Source organism: Ostrea edulis, chromosome 2 (genome assembly GCF_947568905.1).
Source record: "Ostrea edulis chromosome 2, xbOstEdul1.1, whole genome shotgun sequence".
Lineage (NCBI taxonomy): Eukaryota > Metazoa > Mollusca > Bivalvia > Ostreida > Ostreidae > Ostrea > Ostrea edulis.
In genome coordinates, this window is record NC_079165.1 from 64,552,367 (window position 1) to 64,576,119 (window position 23,753).

Genomic DNA, 23,753 nt, shown 5'->3' on the forward strand with positions numbered 1-23,753 from the left:
AATCGTTGAAACTGATTTCTTGTGTGCTTTGCCACTCTTAAGGTATCCTCTCATCTTTCGAATAAAAAAAAACCCCACAGCTCTTCAAATTTCCAAATTACTTATTAGGTTTTATCTCGATACGTACTTTACAACAGTTCTATTTCATGCAATATCAACATTTGATTTTCTATAGCATTTTTTCACCTATCACTTAAGGTCACCTTATCTTTTCAGTTGCCAAACCAGTAGCAATGATTCTGACCTGAACTCAAATGAAAAACAAAATGTTTTCTTGTTTCATTTTTTTCTTCTTGCATTGTATATTTATATGTGTTTTTTTTTTTATTATTACTCTTTATCTATTAAAAAATTCAAATTTGATTATCTTAGCCCTTCAGTACCATAATTTTATTTCTACAGGCGACCGGTCGCAGTAGATCAGTGGTAGAGCGTTCGCTTCGTAACCGGGGGTCGTGAGTTTGAGCTCCGCTTGTGCCATGACCGCCCCAAAACGAAGACGTGGATATAGTGACTGCTCCTTCGCTAAACACTCGGAATTCACGGATTGTTTGGATCTGACCTTAAATATGGAGGTTCCGTGTCGCAGCAAGCGTTGGCACGTTAAAAATCCCCTCACTAATATGGCTAATTTGTGGTACTTAACCTACAACTGGTGACGTCTCAATATGAGTGAAAAATTCTCGACGGAACGTAAAACAAAGAAACATACATCTATAGCGGCTTCAATGTCTCCGGTAGCTCATGGATCACGGCCGATGTGCCATTTTCTTTTTTCCTGGTCTTTTCATTGAATGTTTACTAGCTGATACCATCTGCGTATTTTACACCCCACTAGTGAACGGACACGGTTTAACTCTTCATGTACATTTATTAAGAATTCATATTTGATTATCCTTACCCTTTCAATACCATAATTGTATCTAAATACAGGCTTCAAGGCCTCCGACAGCTCATGGATCACGGTTGAGGTGCCGTCTTCTTTTTCCCGGTCTTAGAATGCAGTATTTACTTACTGATATTACGCTCTACTGATAGACGGGCACAGTTTACCTTAACATGTACATTCTCCAGCCGATATGGAAATAATTATCTCAGTCTACCCATTTAACTCAATGGGACTTCAGTTGTAGAAACTTCATTCAGTGCTTCAAAATGCTCAAATTGTTGTCGGTGCTTCCCATTAGCCTTCTGATTGTGCCTTTGTTATGTAACCACACATTTGAAGGTAAGTTAAGTTATAAAAGTGTTTAAGGAATGATTTAAGTATGATTCACGTTTGTTCTATGATTACTAATATGTAGGAATTTTTCTTTTAAAATACGCTACACCCGACTGATAGTGGTATTGAGAGAGGGTAAAAAAAAACGTCCATTTAAGTAGTAAGAGGTTTCTAGATATCTAAAGTTATATGCATATACATCCTTCATAAAGGCCCCCTTTAAATTCTTCATACAATAAAAAGAATTAAAGCCCAAGTCGTTGCACATTGAGTAAATCTTGTGTTATTCGTACATATTTTTTCCTACTAGGTGATTTTTACAAAGTTACGTAATATGTAACCAAGCATGCAAATTCAAAATTGTTCGGAATATCATATTTCAATTTGTTTGCGTTTTTATAGCACGACTTCTCATTCATGGTACGAAAAGGTTCAAGTTTCTGGCAAGTTGGAATTCCAAATTTAGAAATTCTTTCATTTTGTTGAAATATATAATCTTGTAAAAGGACTTGGTGTGATTTAAGTCATACATTGTATTTGATCCCGAGAGCAAACGGCTGGGTTTTTTCTCTCTCTCTCTATTATTTACTTTTGGGTGTGTTTTTTCAGGAAATCATCATTTATTTAAAATAATCTTCACTAAAGAAATGATGGCATTGGCAATAAATGACGGCACTGTTTTACGTCATACATTCAATACAGATTCATACAAGGTATATGCAAATCATTTTCACACTTTAGATTAGTTTATTAATTGATGACAAAGGGTCAAAATACAATTATGTTAGCTGCAATAATGTAGCCTTCTCTGATTTTTTTTATTCTGACGTTTTCAGTAGAGGGCTACAATTAGGATCTTCGTAATAGTGCAAATATATTTTATGTATATCCCATAATAACCTCCGTGTATTTGTCTCTAATATTGTTTACTCGAAAAAGAGTAATGACTTTGCGATTGGGCATGTCTAATAAAGCTGCTTTTCATTTAATGTCATGTACAACATTCAAAAGTCTTCGTCTGCTATGCTATGTTTCGTGGGGTTTTTTGTGTGTGTGTTATCGCGAGTTCTCGTAAGTGGATTAACTGAAAAATCAAAACATCGTTGACAATCGGCGGGAAAATATAATTGTTCAACAAGGACTCGTGCCATTCCGACAATGAAAAGATCATATGGTGGCAGAACAAACCCTTACAATATGCTGTTCAGTTGTTGTTTTTAACTTGAGATAAAACTTAATCCTTTCAAATACCAATGGAATCGCTTTCTCCTCCATTGATGTAAACACTACCTTATATGGATATATGCAAATACCTTGACAACCGGAAGTTCAGTTTCAGTACATCATACATGGCGCACAATATGAAACGAGAAATTGGAATTGTTAACGTCTCCATATGAGTGAAAAATTATCAAGAGGGATGTTACACAAGATACAATCAATCAATCCATCGAAATGTTTAAAAACGGTAGGATATAGAGTCACAAATCGTAAGTTGCATGTTGTAAATTCATAGAATGACTAAGAAACAAAACATAATTTTTTTTAAGTAAAGAAAACTAGCAAATGTTGAGAATGATCTAAAATGTTGCAGATGTTAATCGCTCCCGCATCTGTACCATTGCGGAGATCCTAAGGAGTTGTAGCATCAAATGTACAACATGCAAGGTGAAGATAACGAACAGTGATCAATCTCATAACTCCTATAAACAATACAAAATAGATAGTTGGGCAAACACGGACCCCTGGACACACCAGAGGTGGGATCAGGTGCCTAGAGGAGTAAGCATCCCCTGTTGACCGGTCACACCCGCCGTGAGCCCTAGATCTTGATCAGGTAAACGGAGTTATTCGCAGTTCCAAATGTTTTTTATAATAACATACTGCTTGGGAAAATGCAATGACCTGGGCAAATATCCCAATTCTTTGAAATTTCCAATGGTATTATTATCACAATACAGGTGTTTTAATTAAACCTTGATAATACTAATACCGTGGGGAGCCGAGTTAGAATAGGTACTCAGTACCCCTTGCCTGTTGTAAGAGGTGACTAAATGGGGCGGTCCTTCGGATGAGACCGCAAAAACCGAGGTCCCGTGTCACAGCAGGTGTGGCACATATAGAATATCACACTCTAATGTTGATCTCGGACCTGGGATTGGCCCCGAGAGTTGATCTCGGCCCTCGCCCTACGGGTCATAAGCGCAGAGCATATGCCTAAATTTTGCAGCCCTTCACCGGTAATGGTGACGTCTCCATATGAGTGAAATACTCTCTAGAGGGACGTTAAACAATATAGAATCAATCGATTGATAATACTAAGAATTTTGTTTTTGTAGCGTTTTCATTCCTTAGAACACAATAAATATATCACTAAAACCATTACAACTACTGTCTCTGCAAAGGTAGAATTATGCATGTGAAAGGCGAAGCTAAGGAACAGTGATTAATGTCATAACTCCCACAAGGAATACAAAATAAAAAGTGGTGCAAACACGGACCTCTGGACATATATTTATGAAGCAATATTCCATTATTATTTGCATATGGTGATTATATCTCTCAACTGGCCCGATGGGCAGGGGCTTGTACTGCGTATGATCAGTCTTTAAATCGAGGCAGGCTACTTACAAACAAGTTGATGTGCAGAGTTTCAACAATCAGCATTTCGCAATTTCAGAGGTTGTTATAATGATCTAGTTTGCTTAAACAATCTATCATTGGGTCAATTTGGAATAAATATGAAATCTTCATCTGAAATTTTCTATATTTTGCCCATACCAAGGACAAATTTTATTCTAATATAACGATCTAGTTCGTCAATACAACATACCATTGGGTCAAATGTTGTCTGACGTGTTTCATACCAATCGTTAGGTCGTTCTTGGCACACTGATTTTGACTACGGATAATTCCGTTTACCTGATCAGGATATAGGGCTCACGGCGGGTGTGACCGGTCGACAGGGGATGCTTACTTCTCCTAGGCACCTGATCCCACCTTTGGTGTGTCCAGAGGTCCGTGTTAGCCCAACTCTCTATTTTGTATTGCTTATAGGAGTTATGAGATTGATCACTGTTCGTGATCTTCACCTTTCATATATATATATATATATAATAAAGAAAAATTAGAACGCCAAAAGTAACTCAACCGGTTTCATTTTCAAGAGTTATGACATTATTGCTTAGTTACACATTATAGATTTAACCATGACGTCAAACCTGACGGATTGTATTGACGCTTTTTAAAACAAAGATCATTATGACGTCATGATATAACGTTATGAAATAATACATGAGAAAAGAAAGAAAAAAAGAAAAGAAAAACACAGCCGACTTTTGGTCTGTGCAAGATAAAAAATATACAATATGTACAATAATAATGACAATTTGTTTACATAGCAGTTGACTTCTGATGTTAACAATCAAATAAAACAGATTTATAATGTGTGAAAATGTTTATAAATCATATAAAGTTTTGCATTTTATGGAGCGTTTAATGCAGGGTTGTATCCTCGAATAAACAACGTTTCTTTAGTTTCACGCTCCGTTTCCGTAGTATCTCTCAGGAATTTGTAAAAGGGGAAAATGGTAAAGTTCGGACTGAAATTTTTGGCACAGTTTCGAATGTGTTTACTGACTTGAGTACATTGGTATTTTGGTTCCCTTATTTGTTGACGGTGTACAGTCATCCTGTGTTGTAGGGTGTCGCCTGTCTGGCCGATGTAATTTTCTCCACAACCAGCGCAATTTTTGCTAAAGCATGGACATTTATAAACAAAATAGTCATGCGATTATAACAGATTCGTTTAATCTAGTGATGATTGTTGCTGCCTGTGATTCACTGTTTGGTTTCTCGCGTTCTAACGCTGCATCAGAACTTCTATTGTGTAAGATACACGATTCTTGGTATATTATATCTTCCGATCTGAAATTATTACAAAACACTACTTGTTTTATATATATATATATATATATATATATATATATATATAATTTCATGGACTTAGTGGTCTGATATATGTAAAAGATTTACTCTTTATTCCATTGATTATATATATAATCATTTAATGTTTATATTTACAGGATTTTAATTTGTAGCGCTCAAAATCACACAGCCTCTCACCTCTGTCGGCGCGGGTTCGAATCCCGCTCGCGTCGGTAAGTGAGAAAGTTTCCCAGTTTACTTTCGGAAGGTCGGTGGTCTCTTCCCAGGTACATTGTATCTGTGTTCTCTCTTCCACCAATAAAAACTGGGCGCCACCAGATAACTGAAAATTTGTTGAGTGTGGCGGAAAACATCAATCAATCAATCATTTTTGTGAATGACTGAAAGAAACATGCCTGTTGGGTAATTGATAGAACCGTCACAGAAGTTTATTGATATCGTATTTGATGGGTTCTCCAAAAAGGAGCTTCGTTCACAATACAGTGTGTAATAACTCTTCTAAAATCACCCGTTGTCTTGTATCAATTAACAGTTTGAAAACGATTCTAAATTTGGAAAACTTCAATTGTTTTTCATCAATAGGAAATGTTTTGAAGTTTCGTATACCAATTTACAAAGATAGTTTTACTAGAGCTGCACGCTCATACTTAAATAAGTCACTTGTGCAAATACTGACACACATGAAGTCAAATTCCAAAACAGAATTTGATACAGAAAATGACTTATTGAATGTTTTTGTTTGTTTCTTCCCTGTGAGAATTGTCCCCTCACGTTGAGACTGCATTAGCTTTAGGTAAAATCCCATACATTTTAAGAAGGCACTCCAACCTTCGTATTTTAAGGTCAGGAAAGATTCGTGACTTTCACCTCTAATGCTGGACGCTTGGCGGTGAAACAATCACTACCTTTGTTAAACGCCTTAGACTTGACGCATCGCCGATATCGAGAATCAAATCCGAACCTCGTCGTGTAGCATATAAGATTTAATTATTTTTGTAGATTATAAGAATCACCCATGCATTAGAAAATGTGACAGTCATTTGCCGATGACATGCGAGTACAATTTCACAGTGGAATATTACCATACTTTATCCAGAGCATGCTACGACTGTCCGCTTAACGTCACAGACTGCGCACGCCCACATTGTGTGGCGGCAGACGGAACAAAAAGGGGGATAATGACAGTGAATAGAATGATACCCGGTCCCGGGATCCATGTAAGTAACTGGATAATTAGAGGTATACATATTTTCGTCAATGTTGTCAGTTACATCATAATCTTTTTTAATTTTCTTGTAGATATGCGAGGGAGACACAGTAGTGGTGAATGTGTACAACAAACTGGAAAATTCTAATGGACTGAGTATCCACTGGCATGGCCTTCATCAACGCCATACACCGCACATGGACGGGGTTTCCATGATTACCCAATGTGCCATTCCAGCATTCTCGACATTTCAATACAAGTGAGCCCGATCCACTAAAAGTTCAATGTCGAACTACTTGGTTCAGACGCCAATATAAAATTTGTAATGAACCATTTGATGTCATCGTATTATTATTCACTGGTACTCGCGTTAACTCGTAATTATCCGAGACAAGTTTATTACCCGAAACATGTTAATTTCCGCCATGTTTTTTTAAGGAACAATTGTAATGTTTACGTGTGGGAAAATATGGCATCATATAGAAGTAATTTCGTTCATTTTCACTACGATATTTCTCCACGAAAGATGGAATTTTTCTTGAGGATTGTAAATTTACAAGGGTATTGCAAAGCATTTATTGACTGGGTCTTGGGCAACATGCGTTTTGTTGTTGGACTGTTGGATTAAATGTTGCCTACAGCCTCAAGCAACACTTTGGTCGTGAGGTTCAACAGACCACATGCTGCCCTCGACCTTGGTCAATAGATGTATACTATTGGCGCGATATCAACATGCGACGCATTGAATGGTGTGTAGGGTTTTACGTGAAGCCAACAATATTTCATTTTTCTGTACATCGATTTTTAAAGTGATTTTTGTTTCTCTGAGAACATGATTGGCATACTTGAAATTGAAATTCACTGAGATATTTTACATGTTAAGGGGTTGTAATTTTGGCAGGAGAGCATTAATAATTATATCAACTTTAAGATTTAAGCCTGAGTTTCCAGGGACCTACTTTTGGCACTCGCACTCCGGGATTCAAAGAATGGACGGTGTGTTTGGTGCTCTTGTGATTCGACAAGACGATGCAGCTGAACCTCATCTTGGACTCTACGAGCATGACCTCCCAGAGCATACCATCATCATAAATGATTGGTTGGTAGAACTGTCAATCAATCGTTTCACCCATCACCATCATGCAGGTGGTGACAATAAACCTGCCTCCATGCTTATCAATGGTAAGAATAAACATCCTTCTGAATAGACATGAATCAATTTTAGCGACAGATGATAATATGGACATTATTGTGTCTTTACAGTTAGCACCATTGTCAAATATATTAATTGTCCCCTTTCAGGGAAAGGGGCATTTAAGGAATTCATCAATCCAGACAACAATGAAACGATATATACGCCCCATGAGACTCTTGCAGTCGAACATGGCAAACGGTATAGGATTCGTGTGATTAGCAATGGTTTAATGAATTGTCCTATTCAGTTTTCCGTTGACAATCACACCCTTGTCGTCATAGCAACTGACGGTTTCCCAGTGGAACCCATCACGGTCGAGTCACTAAACGTGTTTGCCGGAGAACGATTCGACATTGTCCTTGCTACCACACAGTCTGTTGGGAACTATTGGATTCGTACACGCGGTGAGGCAGATTGTGCTGTGAAAGGGGCACATCAAGAGGCCATTCTTCGTTACCAAGGCGCTTTAAATAGCCTACCGGAGCTACCTACAGGATATGAGGCAGGACGTCGCCACGGAAAAGTAAACACTAGGAGATAACAATACACTTTAGCAATTACAAAATACACATGCCAGTCATTATATTATTTCGCTATCTGGGTCAATATATAAACCAACTTCCGTAGTATAATCATATTTTGTAAAATTATTCTGTAGAAACTTAACCCGTGGAACAAAGTCGAAACAGAGGATTTGGTCCCTGTCACCAGAATGGTCTCACTTCACGACAACGACATGGCTCTGTCAAATACACCAGACAGAGTTGTGTACATGTCCATGGACTTTAACAAGATTGACAACTACCGATTCCACGATCCATTACTATACCCAATTTCAGCAGTGGATTCGTCCAACCACCTGTACATGCCCCAGATAAACTATATATCTAATATACTTCCTCCAAGTCCACCCCTTACGCAATTTTCAGACATACCAGAGGTATGTGGACTTACTATATAATAATAATAATAATTATGCATTTTAATTCTGACACTATGAATATTTTATTCACGTATATGTGGCACTATGCACATCGATTTTATATTATCTTTTCTTTCACATTTGTAAAGCGCTTCAGAGAACTAATGTGGATAGGGCGCTATATAAATCTTTTAATTACAAATATAATTACATGTACTTACTACATATTCTTATGTCCCCGAGATCGAAGGGCATATTGTTTTTTCTTTGTCCTGTCTGTCATTCTGTCTAAAACTTTAACCTTGCTAATAACTTTTGAACAGTAAGTGCTAGAGCTTTGATATTTCACATGAGTATTTCTTGTGAAACGACCTTTCCGTTGGTACCAACATTTTTGACCCTGTGACCTTGACCTACGTTTTGAAAAATAACCTTGCTAATAACTTTTGAACAACAAGCATTCTGAGAGCATTGCATGGCAATACATAGTCCCCTACCGGTTGCAAAAATCACTGTACCACAACAATATTCAAAGTTCATTATGTAGGTTATGGTAAAAGGGAAAATTGGGGAACTTGGATAGGAATGGTTGGAAATCAACTACTATTCGAATACAGACTAGACCAAGAAAAAAGACAAATTTATAATAAGGTTTAGGTCTTTAACCAAGTCAATAAACTATGACATGTAGATGATCATGAATAATTTAGCTATATTGTAGTATTACCAGGGCTCGAAATACTCGCAAAATGCGAGTACAATTGAAAAATAGCGAGTAAAAAAAAGTGGACACTCGAAAATCTTAGCGAGTGGTGATTTACAAACCATGATCGTATCATATCCGTTTTATACGAGGATGAGCTATTTGCTTTTATTAAACTTGCCCTCAGAATCATACAAACGCTTACAGGAACGACGGATTTCAACAATCTTTTCTATCCGGATTTTTCTTTTATGATTTTTTAAGAAACTCGGAGTCAAACAAATGCTTTAGAGGTCGCATTGTGATGAAAAGATAGACATGTGCCACGAGTCCTGTTCACTTATAGGTGTGATTAAATTGAATTCCAAGTATGAATTTCTTGTTATTCATTTATCAAAAAAATCAGAGTTTATGTTTTATCAAGTCTTCCGTTGGTCATTTTTATCAGAATATCCTATCTACAATAATTTATTGTCATATTGAGGTTCGGTTGTAGTGATGACACGAGTGCACTGCTCACCGCATAGACGATTATCAAAAAAGTTCACGGGACTCGTGATCGCGCTGCTTATAAACCATGAGTCCGGGATTCGCTTTGAAAAATCGCTAGTGACAACCCTGATGTGACGTGAAATTGGAAGACTGGATCTAGACAGGTCTGTGGTAAACAGTTTGTGGATTATAGGTGCGATGGTCAAGAGACCTAAATATTGCACCATATGACTTATGTAACTTAGTGTCTTGTCCAAACGATGCCTGTTGACCCTCCAGGCTTAGTAATGATGGGGAAAATCATTGATTTAAAAAAGCATATAAAAAAAGAACACTGCTTCATTATTTTTATTTTAGCTTGTAATTTTTCATTTTAGCCTGTAGATTTTTTACCCACAGGCTAAAATTAGCCTGTGGTAGAAAACGTTAATTTCGACCCCTGGTATTACTATGCTAGAAGTTTTAATTAATGTAGTATTCTTAATTCTTATATACAGAGATAAGAAACTTGGATGTAAACTAACAATTCATGCTATTTTTCTACGTCCAAGGGCCATACCTTAATGGACAATCAACGGACCAAGATGAAATTCAAACTTGATCTGTAACTTGTTATGGCAAAACATTGTACCTAATATCAAATGAATATCTGCAAGCACAACCAAAAAAAAAAGTCCGGAAAACTGATAATTCATGCTATTTTCCTAAGTCCAAGGGCCATAACTAAGTGAAAAATCAGACTGAGACTAAATTCAAACTTGATCTGTAATTTGTTATGACAAAGCAATGTACCAAATATCAAATGAATATCTGCAAGCACAACCCAAAAAAGTCTGGAAAACTGATTATTCATGCCATTTTTCTAAGTCCAAGGGCCATAACTAAGTGGAAAACCAACGGACCGAGACGAAGCTCGAACTTACTTGTTATGGCAAAGCCACATACCAAATATAAAATAAATATCTGCAAGAACAGAGAAAAAAAGTGCGGAAAACTGGACTGACGGACGGAAAGACGGACGGAGCGCAAACCTAAAGTCCCCTCGACTTCGTCGGTAGGGGATTAATAAGTACTTGAGTTTTGATATTCCACATGAGTATTCCTTGTGACAAGACCTTTCCATGGGTACTAAACCTTGTGACCTTGGCATTTGACCTACTTTTAAAAAAGTGACATTGGTCAATTTTACCATGTTTTATAGAGAGATAAGATATTCATACATCACATGGTCTAGATACATGCAGTTTCTTGTGGCATGGCGGTGTATCGTAAACCTAACGTCATTCGAAGAAAGCCAAGACGAACGTGAGATATTTATAATTCTGGTCCCGACCATATTTCAGACAGCTTTATACGTGACGGTGTATCACGTGTTTAAGTTAAAGTCCTTTAGACTTGATTATTGAACTAGCTAAGAGAATGTAATAAATTATGCTTGCATGTGTTAGAATTTATACCAACCAGTCACGGTGACTCAGTATAGGTACCGTGGACGCCGACTTTTCCTGTGTGTTGCTAAAACGCGGAACGGAAAACGAAACGGAAGACGGAACGGAAAATATTTTATGCAATAATGTAATGAGGAGGTCAGCATTTTGCAAAATAAAAGATTTATCATGAAGAAGGAAAGCAGAAATTACAGAGAAAGCGGGAAGTCATCCACATAATCCACCGTTTCATATACTTCATACTATTGCATAATGTATTTTAAAGTTATTAACTTGCCATGAATAATATCAATAAAGAAAAAAATCATACTGTAGAAGACTTGAATTTTCAAATTTTATATCCAATGAATAAAACGTTACACCCCCCCCCCCCCCGAAAACCACATTGTAGCATTGTAAAAGGTAAAATATGTTTTTCAACAATTTCCCCCAAACATAGCCTTCAATCAAACTTGCTTTAATTCGTAATTTAGTTCTACACCTGATATAATACATTTATGACATTAATATGTATTTATGTGTCGCATCAATTTTTAAAACGAACGAGTCCGGTGTGTATACAAGGTTGGCCTCATGTGGGATGAATTTATGTAAAAGTTCGTACATTTACCGATATCCTGCGGATTAGTGTTGAACCCGAAGAGATACAGTGGGAAAGAAAGATTGAAACAGAACCAATGAAAACTACGGTGAAGTTTACGATCCATAGTATGAGAAATTAACAGATATGAAATAGGTGAAGTTTACGATCCATAGTATGAGAAATTAACAGATATGAAATAGGTGAAGTTTACGATCCATAGTATGAGAAATTAACAGATATGAAATAGGTGAAGTTTACTATCCATAGTATGAGAAATCAACAGATATGAAATAGGTGAAGTTTACGATCCATAGTATGAGAAATTAACAGATATGAAATACATGTAGCTAAAAGACAAACAGATAAGTTATGCTTCTAGCTTGAATGGAATACAAAGGTCACCTCATTATCAATCTAAATATCAAGATACAAGTATTTAGTTTAGAAATAAACTGCTAGAAGTCTTCCCTATTTAGGATTGGAGTGCTGCGGTCACAAATTCTCTGTTAGTTAAAAAATAATGAATCAAACACAAGATGTTTAACTTGCTGTCTTAATAAGATCTTGAATTGTCGTTGTTATATATATACCACACTCCCTGTTGTAAGTATACACATACACGGTATTATGTGTAAATTTACATGTATATGTGCGTTAATGACGTTTTCTCACCGGGGGGGGGGGGGGGGGTCATTTAAAGTACGTGTGTTTTATCCATTCTCTACCCATAGGTTTCGCTGCTTGCTAACACATCTGTCAATGCCCGCATTTCAAAAGTCTTGTAAAACGCTTTGTAATTTTTTATACAAACGTTTAACTTTGCTTAATCAATTTATGATGCAGAATTTTAATATAAAATTGTTTTACCGCTGGTAAACAAATTCCCAAAATTTTGATTTTAATCATGATCAAGTATCTTCTTCCGATTTTTTGCGCAGGCACCTGAAGTATGGATTATTATTACTACCCCCCCCCCCTTTTCATAATTTTTTTTGGTGGCAATAATTTCTCTGAAATGTGTGAATTCCCAGTCTATCTCATCCCTCTTTCAATTCGTGTAATCGTTTCACGCTTTTTGTAAGCTTTAGAGATTGTCCTTCTACCGGTATAATAAAATTAACAAAGTAAGAAACAAAAATTTGTCAACAAACAGGGGGTCCCCATTTCGAAGTAATTACAGCATTACCTAAGGAATTTTGGCGACCGGCAGGTCGGGGAGATGTCATACTACAAGTCTCTTCAACTCAAAACCCATCTCATCTCTTTTATTTGACACAATCTTGCGTGCATTGATCGGACAGGCCTTCATCTCTTCCACTGGCAGTCAAAAAGGTCACAGAGTACGGATTTGTTGTACGCGCAGTGTGATTGGTCGGCGAATAATCCAGAGACCCTTCGGATGATCCCGAGACTAAGCAATGTCTTTGCGAAAAAAATTATGAAAGGGGGGGGGGGGGGGGCGATAGTAATAATAATCCATACTTCAGGTGCCTTTGATGTTATCTTAGCTACATTAATCATTCTAATTCTTAAATTCTGTTCCGTTTTCCGTTCCGCGTTTTAGCAATACCCACTTTTCCATCTGCATTTAGACGCGCGAGTTTCGTGTCTGTTAAACTGAGGTCCAGTGTCGTGGCAGAATCCTCTCCGTTACTGTCCCGAGCATCATGCATATTTTTAAATTGATGGTACTTCACCTATATATAACCGGTCACGGTAGACGGTAGCCCGGTGGTAGAGCGTTCGCATCAGAATATAGTTAGGTCGCGTGTTACAGCTCCGCTCGTGCCATGGCCGCGTCAAACCAAAGACGTTAAAATAGGTAGTGAATGCTCCTTCGCCAAACGCTCGGCATTTAAAAGTGAGAGTCACGGGTCTTTCGGATATGACCTTAAAAACGAAGGTCCTTTGTCGCGACATGCGTTGGCACGTTAAAGAACCCTCACTGCTACGGCCCTGAGCGCTAAGCATAGGTCTAAATTTGTGGTACTTCACATGGTGAAGCTGGTGACGTCTCAATACGAGTGTAAAATTCTCGACGGGACGTGAATCAAACAAACAATTAGATTGAGCAGATTCTAAAAGGGACGTAAAAAAAATACCAAAAACAATTCTTGTCCAAGTAATTCAATATATAGGTCACTAGGAGGAAAATATACAATATCTGCACAGCAACTGTGGACACAAACGTTGCTTATGGCATTATCCTAATTAAAGACCAAAGTGACAGAGAGGAAACTATTGTGAATGAAATGGTGTTGGTCGTATCTCCGCCCCATCGTCGCTTATAGGTCATGGCTAATTCTGTGTGAACCAATCCTGGGTATATACTTCTATATGGGTTCTTGTATTGTCCTGTTGCAGAATGAATGGCAGATCGTATGTCACAATAGTTGAATATGCATGATCAGTTTTTAATTCGAGTCAGGCTACTGACAAACAAGTTGATGGTGCTGGGGTTCAACAGTCTTGTTTGAAGTCAGCATTTCGCAAATGTTATGGTAGTTATAAAGATCTAGTTTGCCAATACAACCTATCATTGGGTCAAATGCTGTCTGATGCGTTTCATACCAATTGTTAGACCGTTATTGGTACACTTATTATGACTAAGGATAGCTATCTTTCGGAGGTTGACAGAACAAGGCAAAATCATGGAACACCGAAATTGTATAAAACACAGAAGTTAATGAAGTTTCGTAAAACTGGTCCGTGGTTGCATGAAAGGTGAAGATGACGAACAGTGATCAATCTCATAATTCCTATTAGCAATACAAAAAGAGAGATGGGTGAACACGGACCCCTGGACACACCAGAGGTGGGATCAGGTGCTTAGGAGGCGTAAGCATTCCCTGTCCACTGGTCACACCCGCCGTGAGCCCTATATTTTGATCAGGTAAACAATTACCCGTAGTCACAATCAGTGTGCCAAGAACGGTATATCAATCGGTATAAAACGCATCAGTCAGCATTTGACACAATGATAGGTTGTATTCACTATTGGCAAACTAAATCATTATAACGATCACACAATTTACGAAAAGCTGATTTGAGACGAGACTGTTTAACCCCTGCACCATCAACTTCTTTGTCAGTAGCCTGACTCGATTGAAAAACTTATCATACGCAGAACAAGCCCTTGTGTATCGAATCAGTTGAAAGACATAAACACAATAAGCTGGTGTTTATGAAAGATTGCTACATAAATATGGGAATTTGACGATGGAAAAACTGAAGTCATCCCGTATGTCATAAACTTGAGTTGTTAGTTTGCCGTTAACATATATGTTCAGTAAAATATCTAAGTACGAAGCAGATGTAAAGGACTGTAGATAATAGGTACCACTTATAATTTGTATTCAGGAGCTATTTTGTAATTCTGACACCGTTGGACGTGACTGCTCATCGGAATTTTGTGAATGCGTCCATGTAGTAAAGGTCTGGCTAGGAGATGTGGTGGAGTTTGTGATAGTGGACGAAGGTAAAACCTTTGACGCCAACCATCCTATGCATCTTCATGGCTACAGTTACCGAGTTGTCGGAATGGGAAAGGTAATGGTGCATAGAATTAAATAAAATGAAAAAGAGTGCACATTATAAAGAAAATCGCAGGATAGTTCGCGATTAATTCTCCTGTATTCTATCATAGCTGACCATCTAATTGTAATGTAGAAACTAATATAGTCTAGTATTTACATGAAAATGTGACTTGTACTTCCTATCTTCAACTAAAAGCTTCACATGTAATGATGTTAAACTGATATTGTATCCAGATAAACAGATTCACCACCCTTCAAGAGGTGAAGGAGTTGGACGCAGCTGGAAACATCACCAGGAATTTAAACATGACAGTAATAAAAGATACAGTGACAGTACCTGATGGGGGTTATACTATAGTCCGAATACATGCCAGTAATCCAGGTACCAATTCAACTGGGGTTTTTTCAAAGATCAGTTTTGGCACTGAATATAGCTGAATCAAATTTTGATATACACCAATCATTGGACTATTGGAAAAGATTGCTGTATTTTTCTAGAACATTTTTATTGCTGTTTTACGCAAAAATACTAAATAGATACATACTAAAATCTCTTGATTGAGCACCAATTTTCGGATTGTAACGGTTGAAATTTATTGTAGGTTTCTGGTTCTTCCATTGTCATATTGACTTTCATGCAGAAATAGGAATGGGAATTATTTTACAAGTTGGAGAAATTAGCCAGATGCCAAAGCCTCCATATAAATTTCCGAAATGTGGGGACTGGAAGTATACAACTCCCGTAATGGAAGAAGACAAGTGTCCAGCCAATAAAGCCAGAAGTTTGAATGTGCAGTGGACGCTGACATTAATAGTGTTTGTTTTCTGTGTGTTTAGCCAGGTGATCGATGATTAAGGGTAAACATTAGTGAACTGTATCATTAGACATGTAATACTACTTAGCTTTGAGGAGGTTTTTTATGTGAATAGTAATCGTATTTTACGGATAAATCATTAATACATTTCATTTAGAACCACTAATCACTGTATTTTAGTGAAACAAGGCAGGGAGAATATTACTCCAAGTTTGACTGTATTTACACCGATTTTGCGATATTTCGGCGATGCGCACCAAAAATTGAAGGATTATCTTTGCAAGTATGGTGATAGTTACCTGAATGTACTCTAAACTTTACTTATCGTAGATATCGAATTTGTCAATGCAAATACTTATTCCATGCGTTCTCAGACGACATCACTCATTTCTTACAAAAATCTTTATTTAGACTGCTCTTCCAAGTTATTATGTACATCCACAAACAGCCTTGTTTGACGTATTCTACATATCCGTGTCTGTGTTTGTATACCTCTTGTATCATGTATGCGACTTTTGAACAAATTAGATATGCACTTGAAGTTGTACGTTTCATAAACAATCTAGCTCAAATTGTCTTAGTACTTTTAAAGATAATCTACAAGATAAAACATATTCATTCTTTGAGGTAAAATACCACTCTTTATAATGTATCGTTGGGTTTTTTGTGCATTTTCTAAATTCCAACAGCGATCATTATTACAAGACCTAGAAAATAAACAAATCATTTCATTAATGTAAAATCATTCGGCATAATTCACGGCCGGATTCTCAGTCAGGGTATCAAGAATGTAAATTCAAGTTGTCTTCATGTCTGGATGACCTTGTCTAATATCAGTTCTGCCGTAGATATCTTTCTGTAGAAGGTAGGTCCTTTACTGTCAAATCATGCCACAGATGAATCGTGGATGTTGAAATCCAAATTCACAGAATTCAACTTTTTCAAAATTCAGAATTCTTAACGTTTACTGCTTCTGTAGTTATGGACGCAATGTTTATAAAACTTGTAAAATACAATGTCCAAATAATGTTTGTCTTTAGAAGGACAGCCTGAATGTCTTTCTCCTCATTAGCTTGAACTACAGGTGCCCATTTTACTTACTTGCTCCTAGTTCTCCCCATGCCAGAAGACGCATAAAACCGCAACATTCAATCCAAAAACAATGTCTTTTGCTACGATCTTATTCCAGCTTCTCCACCCAGTACTCCTTTCTGTGTCCACTGTCCTTATCCACCTTGGTCTCGCTTGCGCTCTTTTCGTTCTGTTGTCTAATTTAGCAAACAATCCTTGTCATCTTTTTTCGTTAGCACGTGTCCAGGGCCGTAAATTAACCTTCAATTTGGAGGAGGCAGGAAATTAGGCGGAGGTCTGGGGACCGCCCAGACGCTGAGCACATTTTGTGCACACTGAACACGTTTCGTGCAAAATCCTTGATTCTAGGGCCTTCTAAGATGTTACTTGACTAACTCATTCTAAAAGAAAGATTTGGAATGCTTTTTAAGGGAGGTATCATGTTCTTAGTTATTGGAAACAACATAAATTCTAATGAACTTTAAATTTTAATTTTTTTGGCTCAAAAGTTGGAGGAGGCAGCTGCCTCCTCCGCCTCCATGTAATTTACGGCCCTGGTGTCCTATGAAAAGTCGAAGATAACGATTGATTGAATGAGTACCGTTTAACGTCTCTCTCGAGAATATTTCACTCATATAGAGACGTCATCAATGCCGGTGAAGGGCCTGTGCTCGGCGCTTATGGCCGTTGAGCAGGGAGGGATCTTTATCGTGCCACACCTACTGTGACACGGGACCTCGGGTTTTTGCGGTCTCATCCGAAGGACCGCCCCATTTAGTCGCCTTTTACGACAAGCAAGGGGGTACTGAGGATCTATTCTAACCCGGATCCCCACGGGATTCGAAGATAACAAACAGCGATCATCTCACAACACCTATAAAGAATACAAAATTAATCTAAAAATGATGTCATGGTCCATTGTATACCTTGTCTCTTGCCCTGGGTGATACGTTTCATAAGCCAATCAGCATTGGTGATAGGATACGTCCTTGCTTCACTCCTGTGTCCACCTTTGAAGGACTGTCATCTGCTTGTCGTGGATGACTTGACACTCGATATTTTCATAAAGGGACTTCATGATCCTGACCAACTTCTGTGGAATGCCATGGAGGCTAAGGATTTTCCAGAGTGAGGCACGGTGTAAGCTGTTGAAATCCTTCTCAAAGTCAACAAATACAACATACAGCGGGTTGTTCCATTTATATGACGGTTCTAGGATCTGTCGCAGGACAAAGATGTCGTTGATACATGAACGTCCTTACTGAAAGTCTGCTTGATCTTGGTGCGGTAAAGAGTAAATATCTGTTGTGATGCGGTGGCGGATGATGCAGATGAAGGCCTTGCTGGTAAGAATCTGAAGTGTGATGCCTCTCCAGTTGCAGTTTCCCAGGTCTCTTTTCTTCGATATCTTGAAAACCACAGCAAGATTGTTTTCTTCTCATGTAGATGCTTTCGAATATTTTCTACTTCATAAGAATGTAAAAACAGGTCAGCTAATAAAGGAGCAGAATTCATGCCCGTGGTAATTCCGACAGACTGTTGGAAGACGTGATCACCATAGACTTAAGAAGATATTGTCAATGAGGAACTCCAGCATCTTTTTAATATCAACTTCAGAGTACTTGTTCGTACGTAAAATCAGAGTGGTGTTTAACAAAGTCATGTTTTGAGAATATCATCACAAAATATGACTAGTTATAATTGTAACGGGGACCGTTACATATGTTCCCCAAACCTCCCCCAATTAAAAAGTGGTGTCATTGTAAACCTATACATGTAGCAAAAAGTCATTTACATTAGCCTTTAATTAGTATGTTTAACATGGTCATTTCAGTACCAAGAAATGAAAAAAGCAATGCTCATGTATACACGCGAGTATGATTCCGCACATTTGTTGATATCATTCAGAAGGCATTTGTATCAAATACCCACAGTGTGAATTTCATACTGTTTGCATCAAATATAAGAAAGTTATAGTGATTTTAAAATCGTCCAATCAGAAACCAGCACACGTACATGCACGTGCTGAACAGTAATTTTAACCACAGCAATTTGTAAGGAGTATCAAGACACACCGTAAACCTCAACATCAAAAGAATTTGATGAAAAGCAAAATCGTTCTATAAAAATGAACTATCGAAAGACGCTGCGTGTTCGTTAGCATTTTTTATTGCACCAATATATGGATACTCCTATTATTTACCTATGCTGTGAAGATTAACTGATTCACTTCATTCATAAGAGAGTTACAGACGTTTTAGTATTAGCCCATCAAAAAGAAGCGCACGTGCATACACGTGAAGATTGGTAATTTTGACCATGCAAATCATGACCCCCCCCCCCCCAAAAAAAAAACCCCACCGTACGGTTTATCCACGGATCACTGAATGTGGGCGGAGCTTATCCATGGTCAATGTTATTTACCTGGCCAAGAGATCAGCTGTTGTGTATATTTTTATGATATACACAGGAAACTTCTCATTTTATCAAAAATTATGCTTAGTGTCTTGATTTGTGCAAAAAAAAAAAAAAAAAAAAATAGATTTAAATTTCTACCTACATTCATACCGCATTCCTATTTCCCGTAAACCTTCGAACTTGATCATATTTATGTATTAGGGTTTCTGTGGACGTAGTGTTTGTGTAACGATCATATCCGAAGCAGAAGCTGACACGAAGTCTACACCCCCCTCCTCTCTCTCTTTAGGGTTTCTGTGGACGTAATGTTTGTGAAATGATGGTGTCCCAAACAGTAGCTGACACATAGCTAGTCTACCCACCTCCCCCTTTCTCTCTCCCTTACTCTCAATCATTGACTAAATGAGTAATTATTGTCATACGTATGCAACACTATTGCCATGCCATATAATGGCAATCTATCTTTATTATTGCTACAGTTTTACACATCCCCCTCTCTCCCTTTATAAATATAAAACCGTGATAAATCAAATATAAATATCTCAACAACTCTCTCTCTCTCTCTCTCCTCTCTCTCTCTCTCTCTCTCTCTTTATAAATATAAAACCGTGATAAATTATGAATAGAAATATTTCAATAACTCTCTCTCTCTCCTTTTCTAAATATAAAGCCGTGATAAATTATAAATAGAAATATCTTAATAACTTATTTTTGCTTTCTTACTATTGTTTGATTTCTGATTGTGTAATTTATAATCTCGTTCAATGTGGAAGATGGCAGTGATCAATGTCCTACATTTGTAGGTGCGAGTCAATGCTATCAAAACTGAGGTATACCAGGGCTTTCCTCGATATCTAAAGACATTAGCCGTGATTGTTATCAAAACATCTTTCTCAGGTAGCTGTAGACCACAGTCTCTGCAAACCTCAATCAACCGAAGCTCTATTGTTAAAAGTGTGATTGACCAGCGGCTTATCATTGATCACCACACAGGTAAAATTTGGGGCCTCAATATCTACCTATGATATGAATGAAAGGCGAAGATAACAAACAGTGATCAATCTCATAACTGCTATAAGCAATACAAAATAGAGTTAGGCAAACACGGACTCCTGGATATACCAGAGGTGGAATCAGGTGCATCGGAGGAGTAAGCATCCCCTGTCGACCGGTCACACCCGCCGTGAGCCCTATACCCTGATCAGGTAAACGGAGTTATCCGTAGTCAAAATCAGTGTGCCAAGAACGGCCTAACAATTGTCATGAAGCACGCTAGACAGCATTTGACCGAATGATTCGTTGAATTGGCAAACTAGATCGTTATAACGACCATAGAACTTGTGAAATGCTGATTTTAGACGAGACTGTTGGAACACCTGCACCATCAACTTGTTTGTCAGTAGCCTGCTTCGATTTAAAAACTGTCCATGCGCAGAACAAGCTCTTGAGTATCGAATCAGTTGAGAGATGTAAACAACATATGCAGATGATAATGGAATATTGTTACATAAATATTGGAAGTGGAAGTTGACGATGGAGAAGTTGAAATAATCCCGTTTGTGATAAAGTTGAGTTCTTTGTTTGCAGTTAATACCTACTTTCAATAAAATATCTAAGTATGAAGCAGACGTGGACGACTCTGTGGTGTCTTTTATTTCGAGTTCACCGGGATATATCGAATCGACATATGAATGAAAATAATTATTGAAAGAAGACGAAGAACAAAATGGTCAATATTTAGGACTGTAAAGTTTGTTTTGTAATTTAAAAACTTGGATGCAATAGTAAAAGTATATTTGTAGGAAATACAGGGTGTAGACTTGAAATATGCCGTTATACAAGACTGAATTTATGACAATTGGGTCCACATCAATTAGGTCCACACATTCGCATCAAACTTTACTGTTCTATTGAGAGTTTTGAATACGTTATTTGAAGAACCCAAAGCTAGTCCGTACTTGGATTTTTAACACCATTAAATTACAGACTATGATCTTTGATTATGGATGTTGCCTGTCAATCTTTAAAACACCGCGGGGTCAAACTTCCACCAGAGTTCGTTTGCTCACAAACCAAACTCTTCCACTTAGGCATTATGGGATAGCGATTTCTTAGGCCGCGTATACGGTGACGTCACTGTAGAATGACGAAAAAACATAACGTCAAACGTAAACAACTTTCAAAACAAGAACGTAAACATAAGTTCATTACTGTACACAATAATTTGAACAGAGTCTCCCTAATTTTTAATGATCTTTTGATCATTTTATGTTTAAAATAAAATCCATACTTTTATATTAATGCTCTTAATATTAATATCTTCAAACTTTTAACTGCGAACTACTTCTTTAGTGTAATTTGTCTGCGTGATAATCGCGGACTCACAATATACAAATCTGTATATTGTGGTGCGTCACATAGGAGAGGTCTATTCGTAGGTGACGTAATGAGGCCTCGACGGGGAGTTTGACCGCGGGGTATGGATGATAATCCTACCGAATCATGCCGTCAATTCCTTCAATTTACTAACAAAGGATTACCTGCCGTCAACATGAGGGCATTATTCGGAAGGATTAAGGTTTTTTAAGAAGGTACATACATTGTATGTATGCTACACCAGAGAAATTTGATATTGATGAAAAGTGGAGGATATGTACAAGAATATTTTGAAATTGAAAACTTTCAAATTTATTTTATTTAGTCAAAAAATACCGTTTTAGTAGAAAGCAATATGACATTTTTTTAAAACCCTGCTGGACTCGAACCGGCGATCTATAGTTCTGCTTTCGACATGCTAACCTACTCAGCTAGGCTATAATATTCGAAATGAATAGACAAATATTGCTGATATTTCTATTTTCATCCATGTTTTAAAAGGAAGTCAGCCATTATGACGATGTAGAGTACATAACGCTTGTAGGCATCTCACTTTTCAGCTATTGTGTTTGGTTCACAGGGGTTGAATTCAGGCAATGTTATTAATGTCTGTGTCGACAAGGCGTCTCCTTTCTTCGTAGAAAAATGCTACAACTGTCCATGGACGTGTTTATCTAGTTACGATGGCGTACAACAAATAAACAAGTCCCTCCTTCCCTCATCAAGTAGTTTTTTCAAATGATGAAAATCATTCTGCAAATGTGTTATCAAAAATCACATAGAGAATTTGATACTTTATCTTTAAAGTTAAAATGTAAAGCACCGATACGATTTCTCATTTTATCAAACGCTTTTCTTCTGGGTGAGTCCGAACTTGTAAGGTATTGTTGGCGACAAGCCGGTTGCTTAACAGTAGTAATACTAGGACATTTCTTAAAGCAATGAGGAAATATAATCAAACGAATATTTTATTATTTTTAACATTGTGACAGGAGGTTTGGTATCGGCGTTAAAAATTTATACTAGTATTCAGTAGTTGCCTAATAGAAAATTGATTGACTTATGGTATCTGAAAATAAAATTCAAATTATTCCCTCTTTCCTGAATGTACATACATCTCGCCGCACAAAAAGCTCAAGTTCACAATTTGAAAATTTCAATGAAAGTTAATTTTACATGTAGTTGATGTTCCAACCAAGAAGTGCTCTATATCATTTTCGTCGAAAATAAATACAAAACGCACAAAAATGTAGTTCAATGTTTTCATCTTTGACGTGCCATTTAATTCTTCAATTGGATAATTGTTTCATTTCTTTTTCATTATCTACAGCAGGATCAGAACAAGACTGATTGTTACAGCGAATTACAAAAGACCGGTTGAGTTTTCACTTGCCTGCTGGATTGATCAATAGGCTTTACAATTTGGTCATCCAAGATTCACATTTGGTCTGAATTTAGGTCATAGAGTTACTCAAACGAAGGTTGCTTTTACAGGTAAATCTGAGTTGATTTCAGGGTCTTTTGCAGCTGTTTTCTGTAGTTTAAACGTTTTTTAAAATCAACATCAATAAAATCAAATTTGATTATATTTCTCTTTCATAGATAATTTTGATGTTGTAAAGAAAAAGGTGCATTCTCTCTCTCTCTCTCTCTCTCTCTCTCTCTCTCTCTCTCTGTGTGTGTGTGTGTGTGTGTCTCTTCCTATCTCTCTCTCAAATACATTTTCTTTGATTATGGATTAAGATTAGATTAAACCAGATTAAGTGGAAATCAATATTGATAAGTCACATAAGGATGGAAATACTTTGACTCTGTCT

The 23,753-nt window shown here is 37.3% G+C and overlaps 1 protein-coding gene across 1 annotated transcript; it reads left to right on the forward strand.

Moving 5' to 3' along the window:
- Positions 1-288: 288 nt before the first annotated feature.
- LOC130052281 (uncharacterized) lies at positions 289-16,643 on the forward strand. The gene is made up of 9 exons (XM_056156749.1): positions 289-1,228; positions 6,170-6,387; positions 6,470-6,636; positions 7,309-7,559; positions 7,680-8,095; positions 8,231-8,512; positions 15,081-15,269; positions 15,491-15,638; positions 15,859-16,643. The coding sequence occupies exons 1-9, from the start codon at positions 1,156-1,158 to the stop codon at positions 16,110-16,112; spliced, it is 1,998 nt and encodes a 665-aa protein (XP_056012724.1). The 5' UTR covers positions 289-1,155; the 3' UTR covers positions 16,113-16,643.
- The last annotated feature ends 7,110 nt before the right edge of the window (positions 16,644-23,753 follow it).

Coding starts and splice junctions, on each gene's coding strand:
- LOC130052281 (XM_056156749.1), top strand. CDS start 1,156: ATGCTCAAATTGTTGTCGGTGCTTCCCATTAGCCTTCTGATTGTGCCT. Junction 7,560..7,679: donor TGCCTCCATGCTTATCAATG/GTAAGAATAAAC, acceptor GTCCCCTTTCAG/GGAAAGGGGCATTTAAGGAA. Junction 8,513..15,080: donor AATTTTCAGACATACCAGAG/GTATGTGGACTT, acceptor ATTTGTATTCAG/GAGCTATTTTGTAATTCTGA.